The sequence below is a fragment of the Catharus ustulatus genome, chromosome 3 (genome assembly GCF_009819885.2).
Source record: "Catharus ustulatus isolate bCatUst1 chromosome 3, bCatUst1.pri.v2, whole genome shotgun sequence".
Classification (NCBI taxonomy): domain Eukaryota; kingdom Metazoa; phylum Chordata; class Aves; order Passeriformes; family Turdidae; genus Catharus; species Catharus ustulatus.
In genome coordinates this window covers 86,957,639-86,974,130 of record NC_046223.1, presented here as the reverse complement: position 1 = coordinate 86,974,130, position 16,492 = coordinate 86,957,639, and the positions used below count along the sequence as shown (strand labels likewise).

Below are 16,492 nucleotides of genomic sequence, written 5' to 3'. Positions count from 1 at the left end.
CCCGCGGGGCCGCACACCAGGGCTGCTGGGTGCCCGCGGGGCTGCGGGACCGGGGCTTCCAGGTGCCTGCGGGGCTGTGGGACCGCGGCTTCCGGGTGCCTGCGGGACCGGGACTGCTGGGTGCCCGCGGGGCCACGGGATCGGGGCTGCTGGGTGCCTGCGGGGCCGCGGGACAAGGGCTGCTGGGTGCCTGCAGAACCGGGGCTTCCAGATGCCTGCAGGGCCACGGGGCCGAGGCTGCTGGGTGCCGGCAGCACCAGGGCTTCCAGGTGCCCGCGGGGCCACGGGACAGGGGCTGCTGGGTGGAGGCAAGGCCGGGGCTTCCTGGTGCCCGCGCGACTGGGGCTGCTGGGGGCCTGCAGGGCTGCGAGGCCGGGGCTCCTGGCTGGAGGCGGGGTCGGGCTTGCCGGGTGGAGGCGGGGCCACGGTGCCGTGGGAGCCGGATGGAGGCGGGGCCTCGTCCAGCAAACACGCGGGGGGAGCTGGGGGCGGAGCCTCGCTGCAAAAAAAAAAAAGTGCGCCCTATAGTCCGGTGCGCCTTATCTGATCTACAAAGTTGCGAATTTTGCCGACTCCTGGGGGTGCGCCTTATAGTCCGGTGCGCCTTATGGTCGTGAAATTACTGTACTCCTCTCCTCAGGCAGGAACTTGCTCATTGTATTTTCCTGTAAAGCTTAGGCACCACTGCACTAGCCATGTAGAACTGGATAATTCTAGAAATTAGGGAAAAAAAAGTAACTTTTTCCATAAAGTGTTATTGCCTCTAAAAAGTAGTGAACTACTGGATTTAATAAAAATGGTTGCTGATTGCAAAAAAATAAAGGGTCAGCATTCATAATATTCTGGTGTTCATAGTCCAAAACTTGTATGTGGAGAGAGCTTAACTTGTATGTGGAGAGAGGACTTAAACAGAAATAAGCTACTGTAGACTGAAAGGTGTCCTTGGCTTTTGTGGCTCAGAAGTTATTTTTTCCTACATTGCAGATAAATGGATCTGTGAATGTAACCTGCAACAAGCTTATGTTGCAAAACTTGAATGCTGAGCAGTCATGGCACCAAGGTGACAGCGAGTACACGGAGCCCATCGAAATGATCGCGGTGGTGACTGAGTCACTCACAGGTGCGTGGCGGGGTGAGGTCTTCTGACAGAAATCCAGAGGCCCTTACGCTGTGTGGAACAGGTTGGAGCTCTAGAGAAGTATCATGCACTGATGTCAGCACAAACCATCCACATTCAAATACGTTATCTGAATGTTGCTTGCCTAGAAATTTAATACTTTAACCAGCTGTTAACTTGGTTGAATAGAGTTCTATGCTACATGATTTATTAAATAACCGAGAAACACATTATGATAGGAGCTTGAAGTCAGTGACTGATCATTGTTGATGAGAAGAGCAGGCATAAAGAATTGCTAGCATTATTCTGAATTTTACAAGCTTAACTTTAATCATAAACTTACCTGTCATTGCGTATTTGTAAGCCACATTAGTAGAAAGAGTTCCCTGGTCCTAGATTGTCCACAGTGTAGCCTTTTCTAGATAGACTGATTTGCAAACTGAGGGCTTTCTGTGAGTTCATGTTCCATTTACCTTGCACATCTGAAAAAAATCGCGTTTACAAAATTTCTGCCTGTCCTAGAAACTAGACTTTGTGTAGAAACCTCAGCAAGGTGAAGCTGGCTGATTTGGGATTTAATAAGTTCCTTCCTTGTGTCATTTTGTCATAGTCTGTGTGAGTGGAGCCCTCTGTGGTATATCTTATATTGCATTGTGGCAGGCAGTACCAGTACATATACCACATTTGTACTGGTGCTCAGCTAGAAGGATGAAGAATAATAGGAGTGGGAATGGTGAAAAATACGACAGAATTATTTCAAAGTCATGGCAATAAATTGTATTGCTGCTGAAGTAATATATGTGTTAAGTACATGTTGCCTAAACACATACAATTATTCAACAGGAATCTCCCAAAATTCAAGTACCATCATATTTCCGAAGCAAAGTGACTATTTTATTGAATTTCTGGACTACACTAGAGTCATAAAACCTTCCCTGAACTTCATAGCTACTGTAAGTTCTTCTGTTTGATTATCATCTGTGGATAAACAAATGTGACTTCTCCTCTATGCTTAGATAGCAAAGTTTGCCTCGGATTTTTAAGTGTAATTTACAGATTTGTTTTCACATTCCCTTTATTTCACAGTACATATCAGCAACTAGTAAACTTGGAGGCATTTGCTCTAGAAAAGGATGAGAATGAAGAGGCAGAGAATGCTGTAGTCTTGGCAGGATATATTTGTATATAGTTTGTGAGCACTTATGGCAGAGAAATCTTCCTTAGTTGTTTTTTTTTTACTGTGCTTTGAAATAACAGATTAGTTATTAAGTTTCAAACCTCTTTATAGTATTTATATATACAAATACAAATATACAAATATATACTTTATACAGTGAATTTGTATATTTAAGCAGCTTTCACGTAATTCAGTTAAAACTCATCAAATCACATTGCTTTCAAGTGAAAGTGTTGTTTCTGATTTCTGTACGTTTTCATGCCAGCTGTAGTCCACTCATAGAAATATTTCATGTTCTTCATTCTGTCCCTCGTCTGCATTCAGTATTTCTACATTTTTCAGAGGTTACATATTGTGTCACTGCATTTTAGTTGAAAAGGGGAGTTAATTTTGCAATTCTTACTGTACAGAAATGAGACCTAAATAGCAGTGATTTAGGCTGAATATGCTCTTCCAGCGTAGATTGGTTCAAGACATAGCTTTATGCTAGCCTGATCATTTGGGCTTTTGGTTTTTGTGCTTTTCATTTTCTTTGCCAGCATCCCAGTCTGAATCAGCCTGTTTTTTTCTCCTCTTCCAAAGATGAACTGAATGAGAGATAGCTGAGGCATCTGGCAATTCTTGCAGCTGGCAGACAGGAAGGTATAAGTTATGCTCCCAGAGAAGTGTGAATGAACAGCTGCTGCTGTTACTAAAAAGTGGAGATCTTACATGAAGAGCATATGCTCTTCAGAGAAAGAACAGGAAAGTAGTGGCTGAGGAGGAGAGGTAATGCAGTGACATCTATGGACTGAAAAAGAAAAGGGAAACATCAGTTCAGTGCTTTTAAATGTAAAAGTTGGTGGTTTTTTTGGTAGTGTGTTATACAGAATAAGAATGATTTTACTGGATGAAAATCTGCTTGAATGTGGGCATAAAGATGTAAGATATAGTGCTGATTGATGCAAGTTACACACTGTCAATTTTGGGCCTGGTATCTGTCTTCAACTCATTTCATGAATTCATAAATACATCCAACTCAGCGCCATCTCTGCTCATCTGACTCATTTTTGCACATGATGTAAATGTTTCTTGTGGTGGTGAAATGCAAGTGATAAAATTAAGTATTCAGACTGTAGGTAGGATTACCTGAGACACAAACACTTTCAACTAGAAGAGTAATTTTCAACTAGAAGAGCTGAAATGCAACATCTCCTTTCAGTTCCATCTCCTTTGCTTTTACTCTTTTTTTATTCCCTGGAGTTATGAATAATTTTGTTCTTGCCTGACTTGCCTACTTGCAGTGCTTACTAGGGAAGAGAAATAAAACTATTGATATATGAGAAATCTGAGGATGCATTCTTTTTTTTAATATTTTTTTGAGTGCAAATATACTATTACATGCTATGTGTTGTGCATTTTAGCTTTACTCTATTTGATGGGTTTGATAAGTGTTTTCTTTCTTTTTGTTCAGCTGAAGGTGTCACGTTCTGATAGCAGCCAGCTGACAGCTGAAGAGAGGCATAATCTTGTAACAATCACTGCACAACAGTCAGACCTGCTTTTCCATCACTCTTCACTTTCTCATCTGGAAAATGAGGCAACAGAGGAGAGAAATCTGACAGTCCATGTCCTGAACTACACAGTTCCAGAAAATGGAGTAATTGATGTGGAGTTTCCAATCCTGTCTGATACAAAAACTCTGAGAGTTCAGGTACTGCTTTGTAACATGTTGCTTGGGAGTGTTGACACACTAAATTGTGTGGGCTGGGATCAGTGATGAGCTGTCCTGCTATCTGCCACAGCTGCCATGTCATCCATTGTTATTTTTGTTACTTCATGTTACAGCTGGAAAGAAAGTGAGAGATCCTGTCAAATGGGATTTAATAATTGCACCATGATATCAAAGGAAAAAAAACCAGATACCCGAAGCACAAAGTGGACTTTTGCTAAGGCTACCATGCTCTTGTAAGCTGTACTACATATATGAACATCACAGATTTTGCTGTTAAGAGGTTTTTTTTTTTTGCACTGTCTCACAGGCAGAGTTCCTCAGCAGTAAGACTGACATAGGTGTTTATGATGTGTTCAGCTCCCCCAGTCAGACTTATCTCCAGCTTAAAACAAAGAGCCAGGATATAAAGGTACAGTCTGATACAAAACTTGCCACGATAAAAACCAAGTTATTCATGGTTTTTCCCTACTCATCCATATGAATCATGTATTTTTACTAGGCTGGGAATCCTTTTGAGCTGAGCATTGCAAGCAACAAGCCAGTGAGAGAGTATCACTATCTGGTAAGTTACAGGCTTTACATATGGGGACAATCCAAGATGACATTTGAGATGACCAACTTGAGAAATACTCCAGTGAGTGGAATGTGATTAAACATTTGAGAGAGTCAGCATTTTTAAATTGTGCTTTATGGAAGAGGAGCCTCAAAAACCTGTTTTCGACTAGGATGGTCCTTTTGAAAGAGAACTCTATTATTCTGCCTAGGAGGAATGCCCCTGGCACTGTAAGGAAGTGCTTCTGGAAAAAGTGCTTCTCTGATGTGGGTATTGGCTTATCCCTGCTTGCAGATGTGAGACAAGGCGCAGCTATGAGAGCAGTACTGCTTCTGACTGTGCAGAGCATCTGCAATGGGAGAAGGGACAAGGATGTCCCAGGAGCAGCCCAAACTGTGGCTTTGTCAGCAGTCCTGAAGATGGAAGCAGGGATCTGGTGGAGCCTGTGCAGATTCAGGACTGTCAGGCTGAGCCTGTGGGTACAGGGTGAGAAGAGCTGCCTGCTGAGGAAACAGATGGTTGAGTGGACAGAGGAGTGTTGTTAACAAGGGAGATTCATAGGAAGCATTTTAAAATAAATGTCTTGGGTAGTGGCTTAATTGCTCTGCTGCTCTACTGTATCTTGAAGGATCTGAAAGATTTATTAGATATACTATCATAAGTTTCCCATCCTGTCTGTCTTGTTCACAGTCTGCATCTTAGGGACCATGGTAGCTAGGATTTTTCTTGTTTCACACACCTTAACAGTAAACTGAATTAGGAAAACCATGTAACATTTGGGCATTCTTATGTATTTTCTAAAATAAAAACACTCCCTAGAAGGTCTAGAATGAATCAGGTCCATACAACCAAAGGCAGAGAACTGCCCTTCATCTCTCTGTTTTCATTTGTTCCATTAGGAACAAATTTAGAGTGAAAAAATTGATGATGTGGACCTGAAATCCGGGTATTTGGGGTAGCTTCAGACTAGCTCTAGTCTGATCTGTTGAAATGAATGCCTACTTTTAACTGGAGCTCATTACTAGACCCCAGTTCACACTCTGCATGAAGCAAACCAAAGTGTTCCAAGTTTTGGAGGTTTGCTTTTAAAGCTATGTGCCTGATCCAAACTTAAGTGCTGGTGCAGATAACCCATATAAGCCAACCCTACTACTGTTTATTTTTAATACCACATGTGTGCCCTTGTAGTTCTTTACTTTTCCATAGTGATGCAGGAATTAAAACACAGAAAAAATCCATTATTTATATATTAAATAAATTATTTAAATATTACCTCATTGCATGCCCATTTTCACAGAACTTTTGTACCAGTTAGTAAAAAAATAAGTCAATCACAGCTATGTCTTTCTTCTTTAGCAGTTACTTGTAGAACAAATTGCTGAGCTTATGACCTGTTGAAGAAACCAACAGTTTGAGTGTTTGGTTTTTTTCTCTTTCAGGTATTGTCTAAGGAACAAATTGTGGCTTTTGGCACAAAGTCTACGAAAGCATTCACTTTAACAGCAGATAATTCCTGGGCTCCTTTGGTATCTATACTAGTATTCTATGTAGATGAGCTTGGAGTGGTTGTAAATGATGCTCTCACTGTCCCCATCCAGCCTGCTTTGGATGACAAGGTAATTGTATTGAACTTGTCTGAGACCATGTTCTTGTTCTTTGTAAACAGTATTTAAGATCATAGGATTGTAAATGTAAAAACTTTTTCATTGAGGATCTAATCTGAGATTTGTGCAAGTCGTTGGAAAGACTTTTGATAATACCAGTGCAATTAGGGTCCAGTTTTTGCATATTTGAAAGACCTTTCCACTGGTGCTGTGTTTTCCACATAATCAGATGCACAGCATCTCCTTGTGTTTTTAGTGGTTTTGTCAATTACTGAGCCAAAGGCTACACTGGCCAATATAGTGACAAGGTATCCTAAGTGCTCTAAGGGTAGAGTTGTTTAAGTTTAAAAAGACTTTGTTCTAGCCAGGCAGTGGTCACATTGTGACCAGTGTTTGTGTTTATGTGACTATCCATACTTAAACTCAAAAAAGTTTGAAGAAGAGTTGGAAAATGCCTGTTGCATCAATGAATTGATTTTTCTAGCTTACTTACCAGGATGAGATTTTGTTGTTTGTGCAAATAAAAGCCTCGCTATAACTTTCCATAGGTGAGACCATCCAACGGCTGGATGGGTTCAAATTCTTTCTCTACTCTGGAGACTTTAACACTTATAACCAGACATCAGTAGGGAGCCTGTTTGTCCTGCTGCATGAGAAATGTCTCCTTTTGCCTCAGGATTTATCCCAGTTACCAAAAGTCCTAGGAAAAAGGCTCTTGGAGGTCCTCAGCATCCCAAAGGTTCTAGGAAAAGCAAATCCAGGGTCTTAATTATAGCCAAATCTAAAAAACCTACTTCCTGGGAGTTGTTAACAGCTATAAATATCACTGTAGAATTTAAATTGGTGCTGTATTTCCCTTTTTTTTTTTTTTTAGATTAAAATCTCTTGGAACAAAGAGAAGGCCAAGCCATCTGAGAAAGTCTCCCTTAAAATCAGTACAACAGAGCCAGGATCCGTAATTGGACTTTCAGTTGTTGATAAAAGTGCAAAGCTTCTGGGAGAAAGTAGTGACATAACAGAAGAATCTGTAAGTATATGGGAACAGAAGGTTGTTGTGTATGAAAGATGTATGTGTGTGGAAATGTGACAGATTATATGCTGAACAAGTAATGTTCTTTGAGCATGATTTTTAGCCTGTAATTACGCAACTTTTTTTCCTTTTGCAAGTCTCATGAGTGGCAGAGGCTGTAAGGCTTAAAAGTTAATAGGGATAGCATTTACAATTCTAATCAATACTTCATTGTTCTTCATTTGATAAATTGTTAAGACTTGGCAGTTTCTTCTCTCAGAAAAGACAAAAGTCAGAAAATAACTCCAATGATTTGTGCTTTCTGCTATTTAAAATTAATAATATAAAATAAAAAAAAAATTTAAGGAGGGCAGAATAAATTGTTCATATGTTTAAATTACCTTTACTTGCAGAAACTCTTCTGCATCTATAGTTTGAAAGAGCTTACAGTATATATATCTTTCCTAAGGTGCTCAAAGGACATAGCCTAAGTGCCAAAAAATATCAATGGGCTGTAGGCTCTTTTCCAGGCTTGTATACCGTCTTGGTCACTCTTCCATTAATCATAAAACCCACTACAACCTAACCCCCTGCATTCTGTCATAGATTATTTTCCCTTTGCCATGAGAGCTAAGCAACCTACAGCTTGTGGTACAGCTGTATGAATTAGCAACAGTGAAAGTTCTCAAAACTGTGAGTTGGCATTCAGTATTTGGATGATTTTGGTTTTTTTTCCTTAGGTCCTCCATGAGCTCAATTTATACAGCACAGTGCAGTATTTCCCCCTGGTCAGAGGTTCTTATGGTGTATTTCAGGTACTTTTTTTTTCTTCATTACTTCTAGGTTGTTGGTTTTTTTACTGCTTAGTGATTTCCACATCACCTGCTAGAAAAAAATTGAGCTTCAACTTTTACAACTATAGACAATGCAATGCTTTTATGGCTTATATGAGTTTTGAATTGTGAATTTTGTCGATATGTAATACTCTGAATGCCAAGGAATATATTTATGCTTCCATAAATACAGGTTGTTTTGTGCTTGATATAGTCTTCAATTTGAAACGTTTTCAAGCATTATGGCAATACTCAGATTCATATCCTCTCAGTTTTTTAGGTTCCTGTATATTATTTGCTTTAGTTTTATGCTTGCTTTGACTTTATTTACCTTAAAAGAAAGAGGAGAAAACAAAGATAGATAAGCACTGTTGATGTCCTGAATGTCCTGTATTGAGATATACTGTATAAATTTTATCCAGAAATGCAGCCTTTGGGTATCAACTGATGCAGTTCTTGAGGAGGATAAGGAACATTTTCTTTGTAAGTAATACAACAAATGTAACCACATCTAATTTACTGAGTGGGGAAGGAGGTCCATGGGATAGGGCCCCTATTATGTCTTCTTACTGTGCTGCATACAGGTTGCATCCAGCCATGCAAATTATTACCATTTCAAAGGTTCAAGACATACAAAATTAATAGGATCAGCATTTCCGAATTTTTCCTTTTTTTACTGCAGTGACATTACTCCTTAAAAGCCTGAGGATGAGTGGAGTTTTGGTTTGCAGCTCCAGTTGATATATATTGCAGTGGTTTGTCATGTGTAGCCAAATTACACCAGTTTCATCAGCACTCCACAGAGGCCATGTAGAAATTTGTGTGAAACTTTTTTTTTTCCTTAAAATAAAAAAGTTTCTAGTGTCCCAGAGTAGTCTTATCATATGTAACAAAGCTATGGCATAGGTTCCAAACAATATATTAATTTGGCTTTTCTTAATTGTACTTATTTGAGTTTTTCAAATACAGATATTTGGAGGTAGGACAGTATTTTTTATTTTGTAGATGGTGGAATGATACCTATAGAAGATGGTTTTGGTGAGGATATGCCAGTGTCTAAAAATGGACCTCCTGATTTCAGCAATCTCTATGTGAGGACACATTTTCCAGAGACTTGGCTTTGGGTCGACACTGAAACGAGGTATTATAAGCAAAAGGAAACCAATTGCACTTGCCAGTTTTGTTGGGTTTTTTATTTTTATTTTTATTTTGTAGGTTTCAGTGGCATTTTGTACCAGCGCTGAAAAACACTGCTTAAAAATGTAGATTTATGTTCTGCTACCACCTAGAGGCCGCAAGTGAGATTGGAGATCCAAAAAATGAGTTGTACAACTGTGCAAGAGAGGCTTATGCCTGACTGGAGGTCTAGGAGTTTCAATAGAAGCTAGATAGAAGTCCTGGAGACAAAAGAAATAAACTCTTATTTTTACAAATGGGGAGATAATGGACTTTTTCTCTACAGTACATAAGATGGTGATTAGCCCAGAAAGGCAAATCTATTGCTATCTGCACCTAATTTAGTGAATAGATCAAACTGTCAAACGATGGTGAAATCTGACTTGAGTAGTGAAGTACAAATCTTGTATTCTTTTACAGCTGAGAGTTTCAAGAAGCAACCATCATCTGGGATTGTTTTAAAGGACCTGTAAAAGTAATGACCTGTAATGTGATCCAGTGTAATTACCTTCAATTCATGTAATTTAAAATAATTTAAATTTTTAAAATAATTTTGATCCTATCACAGTATTCCTAAATGGTTAGAGAAAGAAAAATAGATAATGAGCAGCTTTTCTTTCCAGGAATTTGGACTTAATTTTTTGGGCATTTCAAACATATGTGTCCACTTACTGGCATCTGTAGATGGATGGTTTTGAAAGTCTGCTCTCCCCTTCTGCCATCAGATATGACACAGAGACCACACTGGATGCCATTGTACCTGACACCATCACATCCTGGGTAGCCAGTGCTTTCGTGATCTCTGAGAGCGGCGGGCTTGGAGTGACGACTGCTCCGGTGGAGGTACCATCTCTACAGAGTTCTCCTTTAGGGCTGGTGACTCTGCAGGCTGTTGCTGGACCCTGACTGAGTTCTAACAGCAGCATCTCCTTATACCATGAGATTGAGAAGCTGTGTGTGTTCAAACTGTAAAGAAACCACCATCCCTGAAGACATACATGTTACTGTACTGTCTTCCCTTCCTGCTCATATGAAAATCTGAGTCTCCACACAGATAATTGGATGCCTATTTCTGTTGGAGCAGTTTTTGTGTTAAAGTGCTTCCAGGATGTGCTCATTTCAGAATCTCCATGTGTAAGGGGGGTAAATGACTATTTGGGAATAGATTTTTTGGCTCTGCCCAGAGAGCAGTCCATGAGCTGGTAATGCAGGCAGTGAGGTTTGCGCAGACTGGCAGGGAAGAGGTGGCTGGGATGTGAGAGGAGTTTATCTGCTGCTCTGCTAACACTGATGGCTAATGCTTACCCCAGGAGGGAGAGCAGGAGAGTTGATTTAAGAATGAATTTATCTGTCAAAAGCAGTCCTGGAGTAAACACAGGTACAACTGCTCTAGGTAAACTTGGACTAGATGTCATCCAGAGGTCCCTCCCAGCACAACCACTCTGTGACCTGCACTAGGTGCTAAGTTTTGGATGACTTAGCCTGAGGAGCAGAGTGGACACTAAGAGCTAGCCATGGGGTGAGAGTCTTCTTGCTCCCAAATTCCTGTGTCCTAAGGCTCTTTTCTTGCTTCCAAGTGTTTGAGGAGTTTAGCAATTTAAGCTAAATTTAGCAGCCCTCAGATTATACCTCTAACCTGAGATTCCAAGTGCGGTTGTCCTAGGATCACTCTGTATTCAAGGAAACCACTGCTTAGAGAGTTGTTTAGCCTGTTTAAAATAGAAATTAATTCTTGAAGTCTCACTTTGCTAGTATTTTGCATATACAGAATATTCTGTCTGTACATTATGCAAAGATCCTAGAGAAACTATGCTTCTATCAGAGACAACTCCACTTCCATACCTAAGTTTAGAAAGATTGAGACCGCAGTAGTGGGCTGTAGATTTCCAGCTTGGTTCCTGGACTAGTGTAAGCATAACTTGAAGACAGCCAACTTACCCATTTAAGTTCTCATGCCCTTAAATTCTTGGGAAGGGACAACTTCTGAGATCCAAACTGAGATCTAGGTCCAGATTTCACAGTTGGCTGCTATGCCAGACACAGAGCATGTACTTTGAACATCCTGATTTGAACTCCCCTACAGAATTTGGAGCCCAATCTGGATTTTGTGGCTAAGGCTCCTTTGAGACTGGAATCTTGATTTTTGTTTCTTTCACTTGGCTTGGCAGAGATGGGACAGAAAGAAGAATAGTTTTCTGATTAAAACTGTATGGAAATACACACTTGGCCTCTCATCCTCAAATGTGAGAAGGCTCCAAGTAGAACAGATGTTGAGATAATAATTTAGCTATAATCACCCCCATGCACTGTTCAGTACATCACTATTGTTGGGACATTTAGGTTGTGCTTAGAGTTCCATATGGCTGAAACATGTTAATCAGTACCATACAGAGAGGGAAGCAAAAGAAAGACATGAAAAATGTAATGGGGGAAGTAAATGTCATCCGTGTGCTTTATGTCATGTACTGCTTTGCATCATGGTTTTATTTTGACTTCTCCTACACAGAGCGTCAGTAATTTTACTCAGTTGTATTTTATTGTAAGATACTGGCATATTCCTGAGTGTAAAACTTCAGTTTTAAAGAAAAGTAAAACAAAAAAGACAAAGAGAATAGATACACAGGGAAAACCTTTACTATTAACTAACCAAAACCATCTCCATCAGAACTTGTCTAATGATTAATACCTAAAGAAGTTTATGATACTGCGAGCTTTAGCAAACAACCTTTTGTTTTAAGAGAAAGCATTGGAATATTTGCTAGCTAGAGAAAAAAAGCTGAGGGATTTTTGTTTCTGAAACTCAAAACACTTGGAAGATGTTTTTAAATGCAAACTGAATTAAAGTAATTTTTAGTTGACATTTTGATAATAAGGGATATAATGGCTCAGCCATTCTTATTATATAGATGTTCATAAACAGTGAAATTTTGATCTCATTCAGCTTGATGAGACCTTACCACTGACTTCTTAGAGCTAAGATATTTTCCAAAACCCTCTGTTCACTGATAGAAGAAATTATTGCTATATTTCTGCAGTTTTTATTTTAGTTAATATGGTATGTATTTTTAGAAGTATAACTAAAGAACTTACGCTAAGATTAATCTTACTAAATTTAAAAAAAATCATTGCAAGTTGTTGTTGAGTTACAAAATTCCAGTGAGTCAGTTATTTAGTCACTAGTATGTTGACATGAAGATAAGTCAACTGTCATTAATCCATTACTTGTGTACTCAAAGCAATTCAGTTACCTTAATGAGAGCTCAGGACAGATCACAGCTTCCAAACTTGCCAGATGCCAGAGGTATTACAGGGGTCAAGAATCAAGGGACATACCATCTCAATACATCTTGGATAGTGGGTTACAACAATGGACTCGTAGTCCTAGTTCAGTTGCCATTGCTGGGACTGCCCTGTCTGAGCTCCCGTCTGAGCAGTGTCTCTAAAGGTGCCAATGACCAGAAGCATCTCTGCCTTCTGTTTCAGCCCTATAATAATACGTTTTGTCAGCTGTAGAGTACAGCTAAGCATTACTCTCTCATTGAATTTAAAAGTGATTGCAAGACACGTTGTATAGTAATTTTCTTTCTAGTCTCTGATTGTAAGGGTTCATGATTCATTATTTTGTTTTGCAGCTAGAAGTTTTTCAGCCTTTTTTCATTTTCCTGAACCTTCCATACTCTGTTGTCAGAGGAGAGCAGTTCATTTTGGAAGTGAACATCTTTAATTATTTGAAAGAAGAAGCTGAGGTAACACAACAGTCTCTATCTTTGAATGTTACTAGATATTGCAAGGTTTTCACAGCTGGTGGAGACCATGTCTTTCTTTGTGAGAACTTGCATATTTTCTTTAGTGGGCAGACCTATTTCTCTATACACAAAGCAGGTGGCAGCTTATGAAAACACCTTTTCAAATTAACACTTTTTATTGCAAATGTTACTGTATTTACAGGTTACTGTGATCCTGGATATGACTGATGCTTTTGAAATTATTCTAACGTCCAATGAAATAAATGCTACAGCAAATCAACAATCTATATCTGTACCAAGTGAAGATGGGAAAACTGTTCAATTCCCAATCAAACCAAAACAACTGGGAGAGATTCCCATCAAAGTGACAGCAATATCATCTGCTGCTTCTGATGCTGTTATCCAGAAAGTTTTGGTAAAGGTAAGCAGTCTGCAGCTTGGCCTGTTCCTGAAAACAGGCAACATAGTGCAGCAAAAAGGCAAACCAATGCACTTGTCTGCCCTTTCTTTTGTATGGCTGATTTGGGGTCAGGTGGCTTTAAGTAGAAAACACTTCTTATAAAATTATTTTTTAGAAGTCCTTTGAAATTCTTTAGATCCTCTTCCAGGAATGAACACATAGATCTGTTCTACTGCAGATGGTTTGTCCAATGTTTCTTGAAAGCAAGGTGAAAGCTGTTTGTGTATCACTGAACCCCTGGTGCTGCAGCTATTTTAACAGCCTGTGGAGAGTGGAATTGGTGACTGTTTTGGATAAGTGCAATTGGTTTTGCCGTACATCTGGCTTTCGTTCAAAGCCTGTTTGAGATTAACATTTCTGTATTTTGCTACAGGTGGAATTATAGCCTCCAGATTTTCTGGTAAACCAGACACTGATAAGGCTTGCCTAGCTTTGGATGTCTGATTCATGTTAGGCTCCATTTCAGGGGATGGTGGTAGACATTTGCATATCTCATCCTACCATAAAAGCTTAGGATCATAGAATCAAAGAATGGTTGAGGTTAGAAGGGAGTAGCATGACCTTCTTGCTCAGGGCAGGATGAACTACAGAAGGATACTCAGAATCTCTGTCTTTATCTTTATAGGCTGAAGGATTGGAACAGACATATTCTCAGACAGTCCTTTTGGATTTGACTGGGAATAAACGACAAGCAGTGTCTAAAACTTTGGAATTCACTTTTCCTTCTGATGTTGTAAGTGACAGTGAGAGAGTGCAGGTCACTGCTATTGGTAAGAATTAACTTACTCTGTTTCTGTCATTAGGGAATTAATTCTGGCATTAATTTTTATTAACTGCAATATGAGTAGGTTGAATCATTAAGTCACAGTAATTTACCATTATGCATTAGGCTAAACATAGGGAGACCTTATGGATGGAGTGTTTTATTCCTTTAATTTGTTTAATTTATGACAACGTGGTGTTTGTAAGGTATTTTTAGAGTTAGAGAGCTGGATTTTGGTCAGGAAGGTACTGCAAAGTTTGGCAGTATCCTGTTCTAGTTATGCTCTCTGCAGAATGATACCTATAACCTGACTAAGTGTTGTTTACTGTGGCACCTAGGCTTTGATAACTATAGGTGAGAAAACAAATAAATTAAGTTTCGAATGCATACTACTATTGAAAAATTTTCCTGGATTAAATAGATTTTGGTTAGGTGGGGTTGTGTTGGTGTGGGCTTTTTTTTGTTGTTGTTGTTTTCTTTTTGTTTTAATGGCAACTGTTTAAAATTACTCTGTAGTTGGAAAGATCTGTAGAGAGCTGCATCAGTGGGCATAAAGCTGATCAGCAGATAAAGTATCTTTTCTGCCTGCTTAATGATGTTTAGTAGAATCATTCCTAATATATCATATTTTCTCCCAATTTAGATTATACCACGTTTATGTGTGTGGTATGCGTTTATTTTGCAAGCTTTCATTTATTTTGGTTGAATTTTATCTTTCAGGTGATTTACTTGGACCTTCTATCAACGGTTTATCATCCTTGATTAAGATGCCTTATGGCTGTGGTGAACAGAATATGATCAATTTTGCTCCAAATGTTTATGTTTTGCAATACTTGATTAAAACCAGGCAGCTGAGAGAGGATATTAGATCAAAAGCAGTATCTTTTATGAGAAAAGGTCTGTATGCATAAAAGAAAGATATTAGATTTTTAAGAACTCTTCATAGTAAAAAGATTTCTGTGATTCTGCATATGCTGTTTGAAGTATTGCTCAGTTTGTGTCATGAGAACTGAAAGAGAAACCATTTTTTTTCTTATTTTTGTTTTTTATTCTATTAGACAGCAAATTATTTTGTTTACAAGGGCAAATTTTCTCAGAAAAAAATTGTTGGTTTTGTACAGTTGCATTTTTTTCAGATAAGAAATGCATTTTAGACAGTAATTTACATGGATTTCCTAGATGGCTATTACTTCTAGTTTGATAAAACCACATGTGAGCAAACATTTTTGATCTCTGCCTGAGGCACAGAGATTTAAAAAGAGTCAGTGAGCAGAGTGAACCATATTCATGTCTTCAGTGACACAATCCTGACCTGATGTGTCCTTGTAGAGCTCCAGGAGTGGCATTTGATCTCATGGCTGCATTTTTTGCCCACACAAATTTTAGACTTGGTCAGAAGTGAGCTCTGTGCTAGAAATCAAAAGCTGGAAAGTTTTAGCTGGAAATTGTTGTATATTTGAATTGGGAGATACTCCAGAACATCACAAACTTTGGAGACCACAGTTGCACGCTGGCTTTTGGATCAGACAGTGTCTGACTGTGGTGTCCCACACTGACCATGTGTCAGTCTCACACTGAGCCTGGTTCTCAGAGAGCACTGACACCAGCCCCATGTGAGCTACACCCCTACTAAGGCATTGTGATGACATTTTCAATTTTTGTTTACTCTCTCTAAGGCTTTTTTGTTTGATTTTTTTAAAGTTGTTGACAATTCCCTTGGAAAAGGCACAACTCAAAATAAATTTTCCTTTCATCAGGATTCCAATTTTCTGTCAAAGCAGTTAAATGATTTTTTTTTTAAACCCTTACACTAGATGGTTTAGTTGAAAAGTACTGAGGAGAGGAAGAGATGTGTTACATAAACAGCTACTCTGAAGTTTGTAAGCAATCTATCACTCTTTTAAGACTGAGCTTTGGTTCCATAGTTCTCTGAAGTTTTCCAATGGTGGATTTATTTAAACTGTTTCAAAGCAAATGAAAATTACAGGTTTAAACATCACTTGCATACAGATTGTATTGTGTTCTTAACTTCTTCCTGAGGCTTTGAATTGAGGTATGTGTTTTTAACATTGCAGGTGCCAAAACAGTAAGTATGCTGAAGTATTTGTGACCTTAACATAGAAGAGAACCACAATCTAAAAAAGATTCTATTTTTTTTGCTTTATTTTAATAATTGTTTTCCGTTGTTGCACTATTTTTTCAAGTGTAATCCTCAAGTTGAAATTTATCTTTAGCTTAAGATGTAATTTTTATAGGCTCAGTTTTTGAAAGGATTGTTATGAAGTTTAATTTAAATCAGACTATTTCACATTGCATAATTCACCAAGTATTTAAAAAAGT

The 16,492-nt window shown here is 38.9% G+C and overlaps 1 protein-coding gene across 1 annotated transcript in view; it reads left to right on the top strand.

Moving 5' to 3' along the window:
- Positions 1-16,492, top strand: part of CD109 (CD109 molecule) — a 74,405-nt gene that overhangs the window by 32,064 nt on the left and 25,849 nt on the right. The window contains exons 9-23 of the mRNA XM_033056422.1: positions 985-1,120; positions 1,961-2,070; positions 3,748-3,987; positions 4,316-4,417; positions 4,508-4,570; positions 6,001-6,177; positions 7,040-7,192; positions 7,915-7,989; positions 8,430-8,490; positions 9,013-9,148; positions 9,909-10,026; positions 12,816-12,929; positions 13,132-13,350; positions 14,015-14,159; positions 14,873-15,049. Of these exons, the coding sequence (XP_032912313.1) occupies positions 985-1,120; positions 1,961-2,070; positions 3,748-3,987; positions 4,316-4,417; positions 4,508-4,570; positions 6,001-6,177; positions 7,040-7,192; positions 7,915-7,989; positions 8,430-8,490; positions 9,013-9,148; positions 9,909-10,026; positions 12,816-12,929; positions 13,132-13,350; positions 14,015-14,159; positions 14,873-15,049 (2,026 nt within the window). The remainder of the gene's footprint in view (positions 1-984; positions 1,121-1,960; positions 2,071-3,747; positions 3,988-4,315; positions 4,418-4,507; positions 4,571-6,000; positions 6,178-7,039; positions 7,193-7,914; positions 7,990-8,429; positions 8,491-9,012; positions 9,149-9,908; positions 10,027-12,815; positions 12,930-13,131; positions 13,351-14,014; positions 14,160-14,872; positions 15,050-16,492) is intronic.